At 42.2% G+C, this 22,019-nt stretch overlaps 2 protein-coding genes across 2 annotated transcripts; both read left to right on the top strand.

Annotated features, from left to right (window-relative positions):
* The first annotated feature begins 8,832 nt into the window (after positions 1-8,832).
* LOC139766811 (uncharacterized) lies at positions 8,833-11,282 on the top strand. The gene is made up of 3 exons (XM_071695731.1): positions 8,833-8,910; positions 9,586-9,623; positions 10,503-11,282. Exons 1-3 carry the CDS (start codon positions 8,871-8,873, stop codon positions 11,178-11,180), a joined length of 756 nt encoding a protein of 251 aa, XP_071551832.1. The 5' UTR covers positions 8,833-8,870; the 3' UTR covers positions 11,181-11,282.
* Positions 11,283-17,168: 5,886 nt separating this feature from the next.
* LOC139766809 (uncharacterized) lies at positions 17,169-18,898 on the top strand. The gene is made up of 3 exons (XM_071695729.1): positions 17,169-17,264; positions 17,665-17,702; positions 17,848-18,898. The coding sequence occupies exons 1-3, from the start codon at positions 17,228-17,230 to the stop codon at positions 18,562-18,564; spliced, it is 792 nt and encodes a 263-aa protein (XP_071551830.1). The 5' UTR covers positions 17,169-17,227; the 3' UTR covers positions 18,565-18,898.
* Positions 18,899-22,019: the final 3,121 nt, after the last annotated feature.

The raw sequence follows: 22,019 nt of genomic DNA, 5'->3' as shown, positions 1-22,019 counted from the left end.
TGTGACGGGTTATTGCGCAGGGGACGTACTCGTGGGGCTGGTGCGGTGTATGATTCTGGGCAGACACTCTTCTTAGTGGAAATCGAAGACAAGTTAAGAAACAGGGTCTAGAGTGAGTGTTCCACGTGGGAGCTGTAGCTAAGGAGGGGGTTTTCATTTGATGTTATCACTTTCGAGTCCGGAACGTGATTGTTTCTACCCAGAGAGCAAATATGGCTACGGAAATTCAGAAAAGGAGCAACTAAATTAGAAAAGCAGATCGACAGCAAAATTTGTGATGTAAACACAAAGCAAAAAACCGATATAGGCGGCCGGGCAACTTTTTGATGGCCTCTAAAGTAAGCTTTACAGCGAGACTAAAGACAAAACTAACTGAGAAACAGCACAGAAAGTCTGACAGAGACAAGAAGACAACGACAAAATCATCTTTGGGACCTCGACATCAAGACAAACATGGATCCCTGATTCCCACCGAGACTCAGAGCACATACAGAGGCTCCACTCATCCATCGATGTACACTGTGAACAATGCTTAACTTCGCACAACAAAAGACAATGTCACTACACGCACGCCTCTAGTCTGCGGAGAATATTTTGTAAACGACACCAAAGATATGTTTCCAGTAATAAATCTACGTCATTCTCCTTTGTGCTCTTTAACTTCCCCTCTCCAACTACCATTTTTCTCCCTAACCACCTTTCCAAAGAAAAGGGATAGGGTCCCCAGAGTTCTATAACCCAGTGAGTGAGTTTGGCTACAATACTAAACTGCAGCACAAAATTCAGACAACTGAAAGGTTATACATGAGAATGAAAACGAGCATTGGAAACTGAGAATGATGATCAAAATACTTGAATCAGAGTTGACGATTGTCTGCTGTAGGTGCTGTATGCACGGAAGCAGCTGGGACCGAGTTCGGCCGGTGGTGGAATCAGAGAAGCGATGGTCACTGTGCAGTAGTTCCCTGACAGCTCCGTCAGCTTAGAAAAGGACGATCTTGACGAAGCCGCATGACCTGGAGGCAGACGGACTCGATAACGTGCTAATATCTTTAAGAGGGTAAGTGGCAGCGCTAGCAAAGTTGGCGCCACCTTCCGTTATCATGTTCAGTCATTGAGGCTTCGGCTTGAGAGACTAACAAGCCCAGAGCACCTGAAGTACAGGTGGGCATCTTCCAGTGCAGTGACATGCTGACGTGTGCATCAGTTCTCCAACCACATTACTGGCTGTGAGTCACCAATATTACTAAGCTCTGATGGATTAGTCTGCTGTCTGATTGGTATGCCTCTAAGAACAAGAGCTTAGAGGTGGCTTATATATCTCTCAAAGTCAGACCTAGAAAACAGATCTGGCAGACGTTCTGGCGGACGATTTCAAATTCCCTGTCTCCTAAGCCTCTGGCTGGCTGCCTCACCTTCAATCCGCTATCCAACCGTTGCTTGACGGTGCCACACGGAGTGTCGGTACATAACTGATGATACGTGAAGAAAATATTTCAGCAGTTGGGGACTTGGGTTCAGTATAAAACTTAAACTAAATACTTGTACTCAGTCGTTTTCTTGGAGAACTGAACTCTGTTTCCTTTACGTGTTTATTGTGGTTAACCTAACTGGATTCCAACACAACTTTTATATGTGACCGAAATGGATTTCCAGTGAATGTATCTAACGACTGTCTTGGCCAAATTTGCGTTTCTATTATAAAAGATAGAAAATGGTGTGTCTACACTGTGGAAACGGAGACGAACACAGGAAATATGGAAATGTCAACTGTGTACTGTAAGATGTGTAAACAGGAGATAAACAATTGTCGTATGATATCTCAAAGTAGTCTGAATAAAGTTTAACTCCAAGAATAATGAGTATCGCTACGAGTCATCCACAACCTAGCCAGAGAAGTAAATGGCTGACAAGGCCCAACATACTGCCCCTTTCATCCGTGGGGGAGTCATAAGATACTGACAAATAATATATTGTGCTATTTCCTAACTCACAGACTTTTAACCTAGTTACAGCTTCTCATGTGTTAACACACACACACACACACACACACACACACACACACACACAAAGAGACTCAGTTTCAAACATACTCCATAATTTGGTTGTGCCATAATTCAAGAGAAAACTTAACAGCTTCTGTTAAAGGGTCGCAAAGTAAATAACATATCCTACTTCGTGCAATAATTAAGCAAAAGCAAAATTTTCTAGTCACTGCACGAACGAAAAGCAAAAGTTTCTAGGTTCACTGCGAAAACAATGTAATAGGTTTTCACCACTACGGTTTTGTAAAAAAAAAAAGTGAATTGTAAAATAGCAACAAATACTATGATCAAGTGATTTCATCACTCATCATTCTTGAAATAAACATGGACGACTTGTCACATCACACGCATGATGGAAAGCGTCATGAAGTTTGTCGCCTTTAGTTCCCCTTCCGAAATATTCGTTTTCTCGTACATAGTAAAATTTTCTTTGAAATTTTTGATGGTAAGCTTACGCTAAATGCAAGCGGTCATTGCTCTGGCAAAGAATATTAGATATTGAACTATCACATCATATTTTCAGATCATATATCTATGTTTCCTTTTGCCTTTGTTTTTTTACTACCCACTCCCGTTTTATCCTCAATATAACTTAGTCTGTAGGGCATCGCAAGTCTCCAGGACTTATGTTATTCTAAGAGACCTTTATACTCGTGAAACTCCACTTCTTATTCTTATTTTATGCCATATAGGCTTTTGTATTTTCTGATAGTGTTCGCACTTACTTCCTCTTCGATTAGCTTATTCCATGGGTCCACAACTTTGTTACCGAAGAAATGATTCTTCAAATCCCCTCAATACACTTCTCTTACCTACCTTGAGGTTGTCTTGTTCAGGAATCTCCACTGACTTCAAAGAGCTCTTTTATGTTAGCGTCGTCATATATAATTATAATATCTAGCCTCTTTCTCTCTCTTTCTCCCCATGTCATCATCATAATCTCCTCTATCCCTAGTAGGCAGATCAAGGGCTTCCTCACTCAACGTAGCATATTCCATTCTTGCTGCATCCCTTTAGAGCCTCTCTGGCAAATCTTTGTGGCTTGTGAAACAAGAGACCATACATATTTCAGATTAGGTTGTATACCTTTCTATAACATTTGTCTCTCCATTCCTTAAAGGCAATTTTGATACTGACTAAGGTATAGTTTGCCTCCCTCACAATCCTTTTCATATGACGCTCATATGATCGTCCTTTGTTCTGTTTTTTTGAATTTCTCACAGTCTGCTAGCCTGTGGTATTCCCTTCAGACTTCCTCATTGTTCCCCCAATAAAAATTTCATCTTTAGCGGGCGTATAAGCAGTTCATGCCCATTATCCTTTTTCTCTTTGATCATTATCTCCATGCTTAGTCTACTCAATCCTACCAGGTATAAAATCATTCCTGATTAAGCAAAACTGAAATCCTTCTAAAAAAAAAAAAAAGAAAAAGTATCTAATAACCTCACAAACACACTTGGCAACTTGTAAAGTTAAATGTGCTTATTCATAAGTGTATTTTCGTATAAAAGGATTTTTGTGTAAAGACTATTACCAAAATACTTTCATGCTAACGTAAGTTTACTTCCATTGCCTAACTTAACTGAGACGTTACCTCAAGGAGAGAATATATAATATATCAAATTAACACCAATTCAGTAGCAGCAGTTACTGATAACTGCTTTCGAGATATGTGGAAATTCAAATAGTTGTAAATACCATTTCAGTTGAATCCCGGAGACACAGCAGACTTAAATCGATGCAAGCCTTCTGAAAGCATAGGAAAGTTATTCACCTTCGTAATTTTCTAAATCATAAGTATTGCCTGAATGAACTCAATCGCAAGGCCATCATCAAGTTTTACAACAAACCATTCATATTTTCCCTTGAGAACGGGAAAATATGTTCGACCTTAAAATGATAACGTCAATGGGCCTTCTTCTTAACCTCTGGGGTCAAAGTCCATAGTACCACCATCCATGAAAGCTCAATCCCAAACATCTTAACCACAGACAGTGAGAAGCTCATGACCAGGTATTGATGCCATTCATGAATATCACTGTCATGGAGCCCTCCATGTCAATAATATACATAACCAAGACTTAAGAATATCGCCACCCTTCGAATTAGTAACTATAACATCACATGTTATATACCTCGTTGGTCAAAGGATACAGAACACTATTGCTCTGAATTACCAACCCATATCTTTGAAGATTATGTTCCGCAAAGTGCTTTTAAAGACAATCAAAATATGGATGATTATTTTTGCAAAAGAGAAACTATCTGACATGCAATGTGGTTTCACCGGAAAGAGGTCATGTGTAACAAATATTTTGGAGTTCAATGATCGACAGAAATCGTAAAATGCTGGATGGGTGGATCGTGTACTTAAGACTGCCAAAAAGCACTTGGCACCACCCCACTCGAAAGGTTGGTAATGCTGAACAGGGAAGCTCCTGGGATGGATCGAAAATCATCTCAGTGGAAGGGGACAGACGACACATGTCTAAAGGTCCCTTTCAATGTGGGTTGAGGTTACCAGTGGCGTGCCGCAGGGTACGGTCTTGAGCCGTTGTTAGAGCTGATCACTGATCTTACCCCTCAGCATGATGGTACAATTCTCAAGCAGACTCACTCAAGTGATTGGTGTAGCTAGATATCAGCGTCCAGAGTTTTACCTGTGTTTTACTTGCTGATTTGATAAACGATTTAGAAAACTCCCCGGCATGATACAGCGAATAACTGTCAAGACTTGTATCTAGATCATGGAGCAGGTATCTAGAAGGAATCTCTTTAAGTTAAGTCTGGTCTATATGTGTTGATAACATTGTTGCTGATATAAACGAAGGATTATTTTGAGGGTAAACGAAGACAAACATGTAAATACACTTAAGATGTATATGAGAACAACTTTTCCTCATGGGGTCCACTTGAACTCTTCCATTGCAGCACAAGAAGCTACTAACTCTATTTTTCCTAGTCAAGAGGCATCAGCCCAACACGTGAAAGAAATTAAATTCATCTATATAATCAATATGGTAAAAAGTGAACATTTCTGTAACGAATACTATTTAATGCTGATTCGACTATATCGTAGTATAAAATATCGTATTGCGGAATTTACTTCCATGAACTCCATTAATGCGCTGATTACACATTCGTAATAATTTCATACTGTAACTCTTTTTATTCATTTCTGTGGAGTTTCATCAAGAACAAAGTACCTGCCTACTTTAATACGATCTAATGTAGGCTTTATCACTTTATTCTTTGTTCAAGAATATATAGTTCATAACTGGATGCCCATGTCTTTCAGATGCACTTTTCCCATTAAATTGAAACTACATCGTTTGCTTCAGTTTTCTTTGTATTATAATTGCACATCACAATAATCATGTCACAATATTCTATATTTCATTTCATATTTCCATTCCAACCGTCAGTTCCAGTTTTCCAGCTCCAATGATGATTGTGGTTTGAGAAAGTAAAGTGCGTGGAACTCTAAAGTCGAACGAGTTCCTGAGTACAACAGGGGGACATGGAGTTGGGAAGTGGGTTCAGGTTATGTGGAAATCAAGACAGGCGGCGGCGAGGGTCTACCTCCACCACACTCAAACACACAAAGACGGTTAAGCGGCCGGGCGAGACACACCGGCTGAGCCAATTGCTGCCGCTCAATGAGAAACATTGGAGTCACCCGCGAACTTTTGTCAGGATCGTCTTTGTAGCATTGTTGACCACAGCGACACTAGTATAACAGTGTTCTTACTTTCATGCGTCACTGTCTTGCGAAGCAAAGAATGCAATCCTTATTTCAAGACTGAGCGTTGGGTGTGTATTCAGAAGCTCTTATTACAGCCACTACTTTCAGGTTAATTCTGATCAGTGTCAATTCGTTCAAATGTGTCACATATGCAGGTCGACCATACGAAAAGTATCTTCCTTAACCCTGGCCCTTCAGCCTCCTTAAACTTAAAATCTTGATATATAAATCAAAACATCTTACTACATTTTTTTCCCCTTAAGGTTTAAACCATTACGAAATTTCGTATAGGCTGGGTTTGGAACGTCTGAAAGATACGTTTTATGCTAACTTGAACAATGGGGAGTTCACATTCAAACCATCGATGCACAACCGTTCCATCCTCTACCCTTCCAAGATGTATTAAGTGTAACCACATGAAGGTATAAATAGATGAAAATATAAATATAAAAAATATATATACCGTTATCAAACTAAATTAACAAATGGATTAGTTATCTTACACTGGTTCCACAAGTAACTCCGCCAAACGCATTCTTGCAGGAATGGAAGCATATATCCCTTCTTCCTCCAAGATGACTTCTTCATCCAGTCCATGGTTCCATCGTTCCTGTTCTGAGGCCATTCAGGCAAGGGATCAAGCATATCGGGCTTGGAAAAACTCTCCTACCTCTGGCTCCCATCCAGCTTTTATCACTGCTCGTAATCAATGCAACCACGTTATCCGTAAGGTAGTGTTCTTTTATCAAAGGAAGTGCGATAACCTCTCCTCGTCATCCATTGATAGATCTTTCTGTTCTTTAACTAAGGGCATATCTAACAACTTCTATCGCTCTACCTTTCCTTCACTTTTCCATTCTGATGGTACTATAGCTGTCTCTCCCATAAACAAAGCAATTCTCTTTGGTTCCCGTTTCTCTAACTCCATCTTGGATGACTAACATTCCTTCACCCTACGATGCACTTCTTGCTAATCCTATGCCTCTTCCCGTAATCTCTTCTCGGACTGTCCGGAAAGCGCTTCTTTCTCTGGACACAAGCAAGGATTATGGTCCTGATGGCATCTGTCCCCATGTGCTGAGTGTGCCTCTGAACTTGCACCTGTGTTAGCTCGTCTGTTCCGTTTGTTTGAAAACCAAAACTTTTCCTCCTTCGAAACATGCACTGATACATCCCATCCCTAAGAAGGATGACCATTCTGACTCTTGTAACTATCGTCCTACTGCTTTGGCATCTACCGTTTCCAAAGTCTTTGAATCCCTCCTCAATTCCCATATCCTTAAATACCTCGAAAATCACAGTCTTCTCTCTGATCACCGGTATGGCTTCAGTAAGGCGAGATCCACAGATGTTATTCTTTCCTATCTTACTAATATCTGGTCATCATACCTGAAAAGTTTTGGGGAGTCACGTGTTGTTGCCCTTGACATATCTAAGGCTTTTGACAGGGTGCGTCATTGGCGTTTCATCTCTAAGCTCTCCTCTTTTGGCTTCCCTCCCTCACTATGCTCCTTTATATATAGTTTCCTCTATGGCCGATCTATCTCTGTGGTTGTTAATGGATCAGCCTCCCTCTTTTCTCTATCAACAGCGGTGTCCCTCAAGGTTCTGTCCTGTCCCCTGCGCTTTTTCTCTTTTTTCCAACAATTTCCTCTCCTCCATAAATAATTCAATGCACTCATACACTGACGATTCAACGCTGAATTCATCCGCATACTTCAATTCTGCTCCCTCATCTCTCACTCGATCTGCATCTCGTCTTGACACAGCTTTCTCAATAAACTCAAGACTTGGACAGGATATCTCAGTGGAGTAGACAAAATCTTTTTAAGTTCATTGCCTCCAAGAACCAATTTCTTCTCATTTCTTCATCGAAAACTCCTCACAACTCTCGTCCCTCCTTTGACGGTTCTGTAATTCCACCTCTTGACTCAATCTGGTATTACTGTAACATCCGCTCTTCTTGGAAACCCCAAAATACAAGAATAGCTAAGTCTACCTCTAAGAAACTGGGTGTCCGGTTTAGATGTCGTAACTTCTTTTCTGAACAGTTGTTTCGTTTATAGAAGGGACTAATTCGTCCTTGTGTGGAGCACTGCTCTCACATCTGGGGCGGTTCTAGCTCTGCACCCTCAGTTGAGTCGAAACGATCCGACTTATGAACTGTCCAAACTTGACTCCCTTGCCCTACGCCGCAATGTTGGTTCACTTTCCTTCTTCTATAGGTATTACCCGAGAGCTGACTACTTATGTGCAATACTAGGCAAGCTGCTACGTCACATGATTATTGTGTGGCCATCGGCAACTCAAAGGTGGGCCATTTTGATAACTGCCTCTTTCCCTACACGTCGAAGCTTTGGAACTCGACCTTTTCAATAACTATGACCTGACACATTTCAAAAGACAGGTCTTTCACTTCCTCCAAAATTCGTAAATACTTTCCCTTGTCTTTTCTAATTCTATCCATACTTCATTAAGGCCCAGCTTTGATGTGGACTTTTGTCCATAACTGTAGCCTTCTACATAAGGAAACTGAAAGTTAAAAAAAATCGTGAGATATGCACTCCTTAGCTACGAACAGATTTATCCTTCCCAGACGCTACCGTTCCCGAACATCACATCTATCGACTCTGATTCCTTCAACAAAACACTGGTAGATCTCCCCTTCCCTCGAAACACACCATTAACACCACCATCTACTGGCGCCTCAATATCTCGTGCCTATAAGGGTGCCGCCCCTTCTTCAATACGAAATCCATACCCATCCTAGCATGTGTGGTATTGTCTTGGCCCCACACTAGTCCCATTGAATGAATGCGTATTTCCTCCTGGTAATCGTATTATTCTTTCCTAAAATGCACGTTTGTCATAAAGATCTTCTTAAGTGCACAAATTCCATTATCATCAATATCATTATAAATCGAAGCAGTGTTGACAGTCATGGTGGAGTGAGGATGAGGATTGGATGTCAGCGAGCGTCGCTACGACGCGCGGCTATATAAACCGGGTGCCAGTCTGTCCACCATCAGAGGCTCCCGCGCCCCGGTCGCAGATACACAGCCCTTCGTCCTCCCTCCACCATGTACCATACGCACGTCCTCGTCGCCTTCCTGCTTATTGGTGAATCTCGATAATCTTTCGCTAGTTATACCATTAATCAAACACTGTCCAACCAGCAATAACACGATACAGACTTTGGTATTTATAGCTGCGCTTTCTTACATTCGGAAAACTAAATGAAAACTTTGCTAAAATGACGTATTTCTAAAAAGATCTCGATAACTTATCAATATAGAGTGCAACAGATTTTTCCCCTGCACGAGAATAATCTGTCTCATAGATTTTTACCAAGTATAAACAGAATTAAGCGACTTGAAAAAAAAAAAACTGCGTGTAATAAGTTAATTTTTTTGCATTCATTGTCCGATTCGCCCTTGCCATCGAACATAAACACTAGTGAAATAAATGGGGATATCTGGGAGCTCTATCTTTCTGTCCAAACACTACTATCCTCTGCAGAGTCTTAGTTTTTGGACAGACAAAAAAGAGCTTCCAAATATCTTTTAATTCTTTGTGGGTTTTATACTCATATGCCAATGTAACTACATTATACAGGACAGACACCCATATGTAACTCATCATAACCAACTCTGCACAGTAATGGATTCTGGAACCAATGAAATACACGGAGATGAAAATATATCACAAGAAAAAGGTACTGAAAACTTCATATGTTCTTACCAGGTGGTGAAAGCTGAGCAAAGATGATTGACTCTCTCCCTTCCTCTCTGACAGGTTCCGCGCTCGCTGGGGAAAAAAAGGCCGAAGTCAGGGTGAGATATTCTGTTTGTCACATGTTGAATCTACCGAAATACAATATCTTTTATATCTTTATAATGTCCTGTAAATATACATATGTATGAATATGATTTACGTACAATATATTGCAGCAGGTTAAGATCTAATCTACCATTCTTACAGTAATAGGGTTAGTATGAAGTGGCAGCAACCAGGATGCCACTTCAACCTAACCTGTAAACCTTCATATTTATAGTATGTTCCTATCCTTACCCATCAGAATAACAGTGACCACTGACCTTTCTCTCCACTAACGTCATAAGTGTTATCTGTCCGGCTGTATATTGATGACCCTTAACCGATGATCCATAAATGTCTTCTCGGATAACAACCAACGACAATATATCAAAAAGGCTTTCTCATTGATTACTTCCAGATAATGACTTAACCTCAATAATGGCACTCGATCCCGTCCAGAATATGACCCCTGACGCCATAACCATCGAGATAAGAACACCCTGCGCTTGCATTCGAGCTAAGTGGTGATTCCTGTCCCACTAAATCCTCTCTTTAAAACAGCAATGTTGCGTGACCCCTGCTACTTAAGAGCACGATAGCTTTGGTCCGTCCCTTAAACCAGGAAACTGATCCTTCACCCTGACTAACCAGAAAAAATGACCCTGTTCCCTGTCCCTACCAATTTGATCTATAATTCTTAATCCCTATTCATGGGATATAGTCCACCCCATTTCATGGGATAACAAGACCCTTAACCCTTGTCCCTGCATATCCACAGGATAACAACCCTTACCTCCTATCCAGATGATAATAATGACCTCTGCCCCCTGTCCCACAGGACATTGACCTTCCACAACTTTGCGATAACGATAACCCATGACTTTCCTCCTCTCCAGGATAAGCGAGGGTACTCGTCCGGTTCTCATGGTGGCTATGGTGGCGGTATTGGCGGCCATGGTGGTGGAGGCAGCTACCTGGTGGTCGGCGGCGGGGGTGGCGGTGGACATGGTCCCAGTGCCGCTGATGTTGCCAACCAAGCTGCCGCTCAAGCCACCGCAGCCGCCGCAGGTCTAGGAGGTGCAGCCCACGCCGCAGCTTCAGGAGCAGCATCGAGTGCCGCGGCTGCAGCCAGTGCTGCTGCACAGACGGCTCAGGCAGCGGCAGCCAGCAAGCAGGCTCAGGCAGCACAAATTACGCAGGCGGCACAGGGAGCGCAGGCCGCAGCCTTCGCCGAGGGCTCTCTGGCCTCTAAAGCCAACATCGCTTATCAGGCGGCCAAGGTAACAGCTTCCATGGCCCACAGTCTGGCCGCCAACATCGCTCAGATCCTCTCCGAGGCCAGGGCTCTGGCCAACCAGGCAGCCAACAGCCTGGCCGAGCAGCAGAACTTCCTGGCTGCCCAGAGGACCATGGCCTGGCAGGCTCAGCAGGCGGCCAACTCCCTGAACCAACAGCAATACGTGGCACTCAACGACCTGGAGGATGCGTCAGGCGCGGCCGCGCAGGCTCAGGCCGCCGCTACCAAGGCCATCAGCAGGGCCAAGGGCAACTCTGGCCACGGGTACGGACGCTAGAGGAAGCAGGTGAGGTTAGGGAATGTACTATGTGATGCAATTCGCGGTAAACAGTCTCTCCCAGTGAATGCACAGTGCTTTTACCTGATGCATGTAGAATATATAAATAAAACTATCTTTCTATAGTAACCTGATTTACTCTCCACGAGGAACGCCATAGTTTGTAGTATGTCAGTTACTGGTGTACCAAAGATAATCTGTTTAAAGTAAACTCTCTCTCTCTCTCTCTCTCTCTCTCTCTCTCTCTCTCTCTCTCTCTCTCTCTCTCTCTCTCTCTCTCTCTCTCTCTCTCTCATATATCTATCTATCTATTTACCTATCTCTCTCCTATCAACTGTTCATCGGTAGATTAAACACGGTAAAGAAAACTGAACATACAGAGGAAAACCTCAGGTGATCCCCTGTCTCTGGTTCTGACACCAAGTTACTCTCACAGAGTCATTCATAAGACTGTCACGTTGTCGCTGGAAAAAACATCTCACATCGTTCTGGAACACAAACCACTTACTTATCCCAGACTGTCGAGAGGCAAGAGAAACAAAACTGATTTATACTTTAGGGTCTTCAAAGAACTAAGACATACGTAAAAGTATATCCGTGTGTATGTGTGTGTGTGTGTGTGTGTGTGTGTGTGTGTGTGTGTGTGTGTGTGTGTGAGTATGTGAGTATGTGTGTGTGTGTGTGTGTGTGTGTGTGTGTGTGTGTGTGTGTGTGTGTGTGTGTGTGTGTTTCACCAAGCATTAATGAATGGCAGTTCTCTAGTTGATCATGGGAGCGAGCTCTGTGAGATCGCTGACTGCAGAACCGATCTTTCAGTGTTCCTTTACGAACACTGAAGCAAATAAGCAAAAACAGAATTTGCGAGAAATTAAGTCAGCCGAAAAAAATGCGTTCCATTCTGATAGACCATAGACGAAGGTTGGATCAGTAAAACTGAATATCTTCTAAGACTATGAAGAACGAGGTCTTTCAAACAAGATCAGCCTGAATTAGACCAGACTTGGAGGGCTCGAGCTGGGGTTGACGATGGCAGGGAAGACAACAAGCGAATGCTGTGGTACATACCATTTCATGGGAACAGATTGTGACAAACTGATGAAATTTTTGAGTAAAAATGTAATCATTACGATATCCGGGATTATATACAAGTAATATGCAAATCATGTCCTTACATCTATCGGAACATCGAGACAAAATTATAGCAGATCAGATACAGGATGAATGAGATTTACCTTCGACTTGCATACAGCTTTTGATTCTGTGCTGAGATGAAAACAATGGAAGTGCTCTCCAGAATATGTGGTAAATATCCAGCTACTAAAAGCAATAAAAAGATACTTATACTTCATGCACAAGTAAAGTAAATGCAGCTTTTTGAAACTCAAAAAGTTTTTCAAATAACCAGTCGAGTGAAACAAGGTATTAAACTGTCTTCACTTTTCTTAACTTACTTAGATAGAAATGTTAGATACGTAGTCCAACTTCAAGAATAACTAATCTTAGTGAGACTTGCATATGCAGTTGACATATGCACTTCGCCAGTTAAGTAAAATCGAACAAAATCAAGTCTGAAGTTAAAGTATCTGGAAGAGATCAAGAAGTTTAGAACATACGATTATATCAGCAGATACGACTACAAACATCATTCAAATAGCTTGGATGCAAATCTTCATGCATGGAGAACATTTAGACAAAGATACCTATCGAAACAGGTTAACATGGTTATCGCCATCACTGATAGAGAAAAGCTTTCCAACAAAAGCCAAGAAACTCATATAATCAACGCTATATTCCTTCCATCATTAACGTACGGATATCAACCACCGCTGACGTTAATTTATAGCTGCGGAAATTAAGTCAATATGAATCATCCTAGGCAAAACACACAAGAAAAAAATAGGAAGATAAATGCAATACCGATAATGACAAGAAGTGAACAAGATAAGACGAGATCGCCGAGACATTGAAGAGAACGGAAGAGGAAAGAATACCCAAAAATAGAAGAAAAAAAACAGCAAGCAGGCCTAGGAAGACGTAAAGCGAACCAGACAGATTGTAGTAGTACGTTTTCCAAAACATAGTGGAATGGCGGCAACGATATCCTCAATGGAGGCGGATGTGTTTCATTTATCTATTGTTATTCCACGACCTTTCTAAAGGTTCCTGCAAGCCAAGGCTCCGCTACTTCTAATAGCAGGGAAATGCAGACTTCTTTGGGGTGTGGTGTTCTTTGACGAGAGTGTTACGACAGGAAGTGAGAATCAAGAATTAATTTAAGAAAAAGTCAGGTTTAACCCGCAGCTTAGTTTCTGTGAGACAAAGTAAAACCAAGAATCCTGACACGGAGGGAGTAAGTTAGTACCGAGCACCACTTCAGCACTCCTAAGTCAGGATGGTAGTACTTCCGTGCTGCTACTGTATACAACCTACTGAGTCACACAAATAGACTACACAGTCAATATAACAAAGAATATAAGGGTATATTCATCTCAAGGCTCTCATGAGATCTTTCACCCATTGTGCCATAATACATTATGAAGTGCAGAGTAATAATGTGGTTTTCTTGTTTTCAATATTCAGCATTAGGTATATCCTTCCTCATTCAACCTCTTTCTCTACTTTTTTTTTTTGTTGTTGATAATGCCTTCCTTTCTTAAAATACTTGTTACACAGATACGCACTTTCACCTGCTAAAATCCTTATATACCTGGAAGCTATGTATCATAATTCAAATTGGGTTTTATTTATTGATCTGAGTGATTTCACTCTTGCTGAAACTATATAAAACCTAGTCCACACACCGTGTGAGAGGTTCCAGATAATTTACAAACTTGACATTTTGACATGACGCATAAATGCGTGCACTTCCTAATTCTGTATGATTCACAATAGCGCGCTGGTTAAACTTCTTATGTTCTAATCCCTTCACAAAGATTATCTATAATTCCTGAAGGTGTCTCGCAATGTTTTCGGATTGATGAAACAAATAAAAGTTGTGATCAAGTTCAACTGGGTATATGTATTATATGTATATATATATATATATATATATATATATATATATATATATATATATATATATATATATATATATATATATATATATATATATATTTTTTTTTTTTTTTTTTTTATACTTTGTCGCTGTCTCCCGCGTTTGCGAGGTAGCGCAAGGAAACAGACGAAAGAAATGGCCCAACCCCCCCCCCCCCATACACATGTACATACACTCGTCCACACACGCAAATATACATACCTACACAGCTTTCCATGGTTTACCCCAGACGCTTCACATGCCTTGCTTCAATCCACTGACAGCACGTCAACCCCTGTATACCACATGACTCCAATTCACTCTATTTCTTGCCCTCCTTTCACCCTCCTGCATGTTCAGGCCCCGATCACACAAAATCTTTTTCACTCCATCTTTCCACCTCCAATTTGGTCTCCCTCTTCTCCTCGTTCCCTCCACCTCCGACACATATATCCTCTTGGTCAATCTCTCCTCACTCATTCTCTCCATGTGCCCAAACCATTTCAAAACACCCTCTTCTGCTCTCTCAACCACGCTCTTTTTATTTCCACACATCTCTCTCACCATTACGTTACTTACTCGATCAAACCACCTCACACCACACATTGTCCTCAAACATCTCATTTCCAGCACATCCATCCTCCTGCGCACATCTCTATCCATAGCCCACGCCTCGCAACCATACAACATTGTTGGAACCACTATTCCCTCAAACATACCCATTTTTGCTTTCCGAGATAATGTTCTCGACTTCCACACATTTTTCAAGGCTCCCAAAATTTTCGCCCCCTCCCCCACCCTATGATCCACTTCCGCTTCCATGGTTCCATCCGCTGACAGATCCACTCCCAGATATCTAAAACACTTCACTTCCTCCAGTTTTTCTCCATTCAAACTCACCTCCCAATTGACTTGACCCTCACCCCTACTGTACCTAATAACCTTGCTCTTATTCACATTTACTCTCAACTTTCTTCTTCCACACACTTTACCAAACTCAGTCACCAGCTTCTGCAGTTTCTCACATGAATCAGCCACCAGCGCTGTATCATCAGCGAACAACAACTGACTCACTTCCCAAGCTCTCTCATCCCCAACAGACTTCATACTTGCCCCTCTTTCCAGGACTCTTGCATTTACCTCCCCCACAACCCCATCCATAAACAAATTAAACAACCATGGAGACATCACACATCCCTGCCGCAAACCTACATTCACTGAGAACCAATCACTTTCCTCTCTTCCTACACGTACACATGCCTTACATCCTCGATAAAAACTTTTCACTGCTTCCAACAACTTGCCTCCCACACCGTATATTCTTAACACCTTCCACAGAGCATCTCTATCAACTCTATCATATGCCTTCTCCAGATCCATAAATGCTACATACAAATCCATTTGCTTTTCTAAGTATTTCTCACATACATTCTTCAAAGCAAACACCTGATCCACACATCCTCTACCACTTCTGAAACCGCACTGCTCTTCCCCAATCTGATGCTCTGTACATGCCTTCACCCTCTCAATCAATACCCTCCCATATAATTTACCAGGAATACTCAACAAACTTATACCTCTGTAATTTGAGCACTCACTCTTATCCCCTTTGCCTTTGTACAATGGCACTATGCACGCATTCCGCCAATCCTCAGGCACCTCACCATGAGTCATACATACATTAAATAACCTTACCAACCAGTCAACAATACAGTCACCCCCTTTTTTAATAAATTCCACTGCAATACCATCCAAACCTGCTGCCTTGCCGGCTTTCATCTTCCGCAAAGCTTTTACTACCTCTTCTCTGTTTACCAAATCATTTTCCCTAACCCTCTCACTTTGCACACCACCTCGACCAAAACACCCTATATCTGCCACTCTGTCATCAGACACATTCAACAAACCTTCAAAATACTCATTCCATCTCCTTCTCACATCACCGCTACTTGTTATCACCTCCCCATTTACGCCCTTCACTGAAGTTCCCATTTGCTCCCTTGTCTTACGCACCCTATTTACCTCCTTCCAGAACATCTTTTTATTCTCCCTAAAATTTACTGATAGTCTCTCACCCCAACTCTCATTTGCCCTTTTTTTCACCTCTTGCACCTTTCTCTTGACCTCCTGTCTCTTTCTTTTATACTTCTCCCACTCAATTGCATTTTTTTCCTGCAAAAATCGTCCAAATGCCTCTCTCTTCTCTTTCACTAATACTCTTACTTCTTCATCCCACCACTCACTACCCTTTCTATATATATATATATATATATATATATATATATATATATATATATATATATATATATATATATATATATATATATCAAAAAGAAGCTATGTTCTATCAAAGATTATTTAAATCCGATATCAGAAAAAGGCATGGATCAAATCTTTATTAACATTCAAGAATAAAACTTCAAAAATGAAAATTGGTATCACGACGATTTGACGACAAAATCGTTATGAAATTAGCTCCATCTTTCCTGCTGGCTGCAAGACTACCATTGCCACTGACACATCATACTTTGTCTTTGACGAAGTATGTGACATATTTCCTCTTCTTTACTTATTAAGTTTCGCAATGCGGTGTACTATTAAAAGAAAATTGCTCTAGCAATCGATCATTCCCAGTTATTGACGATTTCTAGTCTGTAAAGACATTTTGCTATTACAGTCACTCTGACGAATTCTGTGACCAGTAAAATTTTCTTAGTTAACTTTCACCTTGAAATCGCTGTTTCACAGTACTAATCCTCACACTTTTTTTCTCTGTGCCAACGTATTCAAAACAAACCACATTTCATTATTCCGGTAACACATTTCGTCGGGTTAATACACTTCCCGTTGCAAGGAAGAGACTAACGAAAGGCAATTAAAGACGGCGCGGGTACGAGGCAGTGAGACCCGGGTTATAAAGGTGGCGCTCTCATCCCCAGCGTCTACCAGAGGCTCGCCGACCGTGGCCAAGTGAACGTCATCTCTCCGCTGGTCTCTCACACACACCACCACCATGCACAGGATCGTCATTCTCGCCTGCATGCTCACCGGTGAAAAATAACATTGTACTTTTTGTTTCAGTGACGATTTTCAATCACGAGCTTTTAAACCTTAATCACCTTTATATGTATGAAAAAGGCATTATAATCTGTTGATCATACAGTGAACTTTCACAAAAGAAAAAATAGTAAATCATATAAATTCTAAACAATTAAACCAAATTAGAAAGAAGAGGCAAAGTGTGTTACAGCAATCTTACTAAAGAGCCATATTCCCAACCAATACACAGTAAGTCTCAACAAAAAAAAGGCAATTCAAATAGGACCAATAGGATGCTCTTTCTCTAGTGTGTTCCTTCAAGATTCTTAACAGGAAACGAACATGGTATAAATGTGAATGTGTCAAAATATTTTCAATCTGTGACACAGACTAATACCGCTCTTATTGCAGGAACGGCACTTGCTGGCGATTTTGATGCAAAGACAAGGGTAAGGCTGTTGTACTTTTTGTAAGAGCGTAAATGATCATACTCTATAAACTTTTATAGTACCTCTCTAACTGGAGTTCCTCAAAACACAATAGCTTGGATGTTACGCTCAACAATATCCACATAACCTTACATCATGTTGACAGGAGAAGCGTGGATTCGCTGGCGGGTATGGCGGCGGCTACGGAGGCGGCGGTGTTAGCGGTCACGGCGGGAGCTACCTGGTGGTGGGTGGCCATGGTCATGGTAGTTACGGCCCCAGCGCCGCCGACATCGCTCATCAGGCTGCAGCTCAAGCTACTGCTGCTTTCGCTGGTCTAGGAGGTTCAGCTCATGCTGCAGCAGCAGGAGCCGCCTCAGGAGCCGCAGCTGCTGCAGCTGCTGCCGCACAGACAGCGCAGGCTGCCGCAGCTAACAGGCATGCACAGGCCGCACAGATTACACAAGCAGCACAAGGAGCTCAGGCTGCAGCCTTCCAGGAAGCCTCACTAGCTGGCAAGGCCCACAAGGCCGAACAGGCAGCTAAGGTGGCCCACTCTATGGCTCTTGCTTTGGTTTCTAACTTAGGCCAAGTCTCTGGTGAGACTAACGCTCTGGCAGGTCAGGCTACTAACAGTCTGGCTGCTCAGGAAGGTGTCCTAAACTCCCAGAATTCCATGGCGTGGCAAGCCCAACAAGCAGCTAATTCTCTGCGCACACAGCAAAGCGTTGCCATCAACGACCTACATTCCGCCGCAGGAGCGGCCTCCCAGGCTCAGATCGCGGCTGCCAAAGCCCTGGCTAAGGCAAAAGGGGCTAATAGCGGGGGGTTTGGGGGCTATGGAGCAGGACATGGGTATGGATTTAATGGGAAGTTTCACTGAGGAAGAAGACACACGGCAGCCCTTTGCCGTCAATACAGACGCGAACACTTAAAAAGCTACGGACATAATCCTTACCACTGATGAGGGGGGGGTAATACATCTCCGGTGGTTCAGGGCGTGGATGCTGGGCAGTGTACGGTAAAAGAGTCAGTGGATCGCGCCACTGGCAACCGTTGGACTCTCACGCCTGTGAGATCCAACCTTGTAGTGGCGGCAGACACCTCTATGGTGTGTGGCGGTTACACGCTGATACATATGTATCTCCAAATTTAGCCATTAAGATGTTGAATAATGAGTCCGACATTTTAAAAAGCGGTTTACATGGTACCTATCAGAAAATAGAATAAAATTTGTTTTAAGTCAAATGCTCTTTTATTTCATCTGAACATCATTAATATATATATATATATATATATATATATATATATATATATATATATATATATATATATATATATATATATATATATATATATATATTGGAAAGGATCACAATTTTGCGCGTGATCAAGTTATTCCTGAGTCCATCGTGTTTCATTTTCCCCGTGGACACATACGAATATATAGGAGGGTGAAAGGCGGGCAAGAAATAGAGTGAACTGGATCGATGTGGTATACCGGGGTCGACGTGCTGTCAATGGATTGAATCAGGGCATGTGAAGCGTCTGGGGTACACCATGGAAAGTTCTGTGGGGCCTGGATGTGGAAAGGGAGCTGCGGTTTCGGGCATTGTTGCATGACAGCTAGAGACTGAGTGTGAGCGAATGGGACCTTTGTTGTCTTTTCCTGGCGCTGCCTTGCACACATGCGGTGGGAGGGGGATGTAATTCCGTGTGTGGCGGGGTAGCGATGGGGGTGAGTAGGGGCAGACAGTGTGAATTGTGTGCATGTGTGTATATGTGTGTGTGTGTGTGTGTGTGTGTGTGTGTGTGTGTGTGTGTGTGTATGTGTGTGTGTGTGTGTGTGTGTGTGTGTGTATATATGTGTGTACGTTGGGATGTGTAGGTGTGTATGTTTGCGTGTGTGGACGTGTGTGTGTGTGCATGTGTGTGGGGGTGGGTTGGGCCATTTCTTTCGTCTGTTTCCTTGCGCTACCTCGCAGGCGCGGGAGACAGCGACAAAGCAAAATAAAATAAATAAAAATATATATATTTATATATATATATATATATATATATATATATATATATATATATATATATATATATATATATCATATTTTGTCGCTGTCTCCCGCGTTAGCGAGGTAGCGCAAGGAAACAGACGAAAAAATGGCCCAACCCACCGACATATACATGTATAAACATACACACGTCCACACATGCACATATACATATATATATACATACACAGACATACATATATAGACATGTACATAATTCATACTTTCTGTCGGAATTCATTCCCTTTGCCATCCTGCCACACATGAAATGACAACCCCCTCCCCTCGCGCGCGCGCGAGGTACCGCTTGGAAAAGACAACAAAGGCCACATTCGTTCACACTCACTCTCTAGCTGTCATGTATAACGCACCGAAACCATAGCTCCTTTTCCACATCCAGGCCCCACAGAACTTTCCATCGTTTACCCTAGACGTTTCACATGCCCTGGATCGATCCATTGACAGCATGTCGACCCCGGTATACCACATCGTTCCAATTTACTCTATTCCTTGCACGCCTTTCATCCTCCTGCATGTTCAGGCCCCGATCGCTCAAAATCTTTTTCACTCCATCCTTCACCTCCAATTTGGTCTCCCACTTCTCGTTCCCTCCGACTCTGACACATATATCCTCTTTATCAATCTTTCCTCACTCATTCTCTCCATGTGACCAAACCATTTCTATACTCCCTCTTCTGCTCTCTCAACCACACTCTTTTTATTACCACACATCTCTCTTACCCTTTCATTACTTACTCGATCAAACCACCTCAAACCACATATTGTCCTCAAACATCTCATTTCTAACACATCCACCCTCCTCCACACAACCCTATCTATAGGCCACGCCTCGCAACCACATAACATTGTTAGAACCACTATTCCTTCAAACATACCCATTTTGGCTTTCCGAGATAATGTTCTCGCCTTCCACACATTTTTCAACGCTCACAGAACTTTCGCCCCCTCCCCGACTCTGTGAATCACTTCCGCTTCCATGGTTCCACCTGCTGCCAAATCCACTCCCAGATATCTAAAACACTACTTCAGTTTTTCTCCATTCAAACTTACCTCCCAGTTGACTTGTCCCTCAATCCTACTGTACCTAATAACCTTGCTCCTATTTACATTTACTCTCAGCTTTCTTCTTTCACACACTTTACCAAACTCAGTCACCAGCTTCTGCAGTTTCTCACATTAATCAGCCACTAGCGATGTATCATCAGCGAACAACAACTGACTCACTTCCCAAGAACTCTCATCCACAACAGACTGCATAATTGCCCCTCTTTCCAAAACTCGTGCATTCACCTCCCTAACAACCCCATCCACAAACAAAATAAACAACCATGGAGACATCACGCACCCCTGCCGCAAACCGACGTTCACTGAGAACCAATCACTTTCCTCTCTTCCTACTCGTACACATGCCTTACATCCTCGATGAAAAAAATTTTCACTGCTTCTAAGAACTTACCTCCCATACCATATACTCTTAATACCTTCCACAGAGCATCTCTATGAACTCTATCATATGCCTTCTCCAGATCCTGAAATGCTACATACAAATCTATTTGCTTTTCTAAGTATTTCTCACATACATTCTTCAAAGCAAACACCTGATCCACACATCCTCTACCACTTCTGAAACCACACTGCTCTTTCCCAATCTGATGCTCTGCACATGCCTTCACCCTCTCAATCAATACCCTCCCATATAATTTCCAAGGAATACTCAACAAAACTTTTACCTCGGTAATTTGAACACTCACCTTTAACCCCTTTGCCTTTGTACAATGGCATTATGCATGCATTCCATCAATCCTCAGGCACTTCACCGTGAGCCATACATACAATGAATATCCTCACCAACCAGTCAACAACACAGTCACCCCCTTTTTTGATAAATTCCACTGCAATATTATCCAAACGCGCCGCCTTGCTGGCTTTCATCTTCCGCAAAGCTTTCACTGCCTCATCTTTGTTTACCTAATCATTCTCCTTAACCTTCTCACTTCGCACACCGCCTCGACCAAAACACCCTATATCTGCCACTCTATCATCTAACACATTCAACAAACCTTCAAAATACTCACTCCATCTCCTTCTCACATCACCACTACTTGTTATTACCTCCTCATTAGCCCCCCCCCCGGCTCACTGATGTTCCCATTTGTTCTCTTGTCTTACGCACTTTATTTACCTCCTTCCAAAACATCTTTTTATTCTCCCTAAAATTTAATGATATCTCTCACCCCATCTCTCATTTGCCCTCTTTTCCACCTTTTGCACC

Source organism: Panulirus ornatus, chromosome 58 (assembly GCF_036320965.1).
Source record: "Panulirus ornatus isolate Po-2019 chromosome 58, ASM3632096v1, whole genome shotgun sequence".
In the NCBI taxonomy this organism is placed as follows: domain Eukaryota; kingdom Metazoa; phylum Arthropoda; class Malacostraca; order Decapoda; family Palinuridae; genus Panulirus; species Panulirus ornatus.
This window is presented reverse-complemented; position numbering and strand designations above follow the sequence as displayed.

What these genes read in the sequence shown, in the direction of transcription:
- LOC139766809 (XM_071695729.1), top strand. Translation starts at nt 17,228, where the DNA reads ATGCACAGGATCGTCATTCTCGCCTGCATGCTCACCG. An exon ending in TCTCGCCTGCATGCTCACCG is followed by an intron (nt 17,265 to 17,664) that starts GTGAAAAATAAC and finishes CTCTTATTGCAG; the next exon opens with GAACGGCACTTGCTGGCGAT. An exon ending in ATTTTGATGCAAAGACAAGG is followed by an intron (nt 17,703 to 17,847) that starts GTAAGGCTGTTG and finishes TCATGTTGACAG; the next exon opens with GAGAAGCGTGGATTCGCTGG.
- LOC139766811 (XM_071695731.1), top strand. Translation starts at nt 8,871, where the DNA reads ATGTACCATACGCACGTCCTCGTCGCCTTCCTGCTTATTG. An exon ending in CGTCGCCTTCCTGCTTATTG is followed by an intron (nt 8,911 to 9,585) that starts GTGAATCTCGAT and finishes CCTCTCTGACAG; the next exon opens with GTTCCGCGCTCGCTGGGGAA. An exon ending in AAAAAAAGGCCGAAGTCAGG is followed by an intron (nt 9,624 to 10,502) that starts GTGAGATATTCT and finishes CCTCCTCTCCAG; the next exon opens with GATAAGCGAGGGTACTCGTC.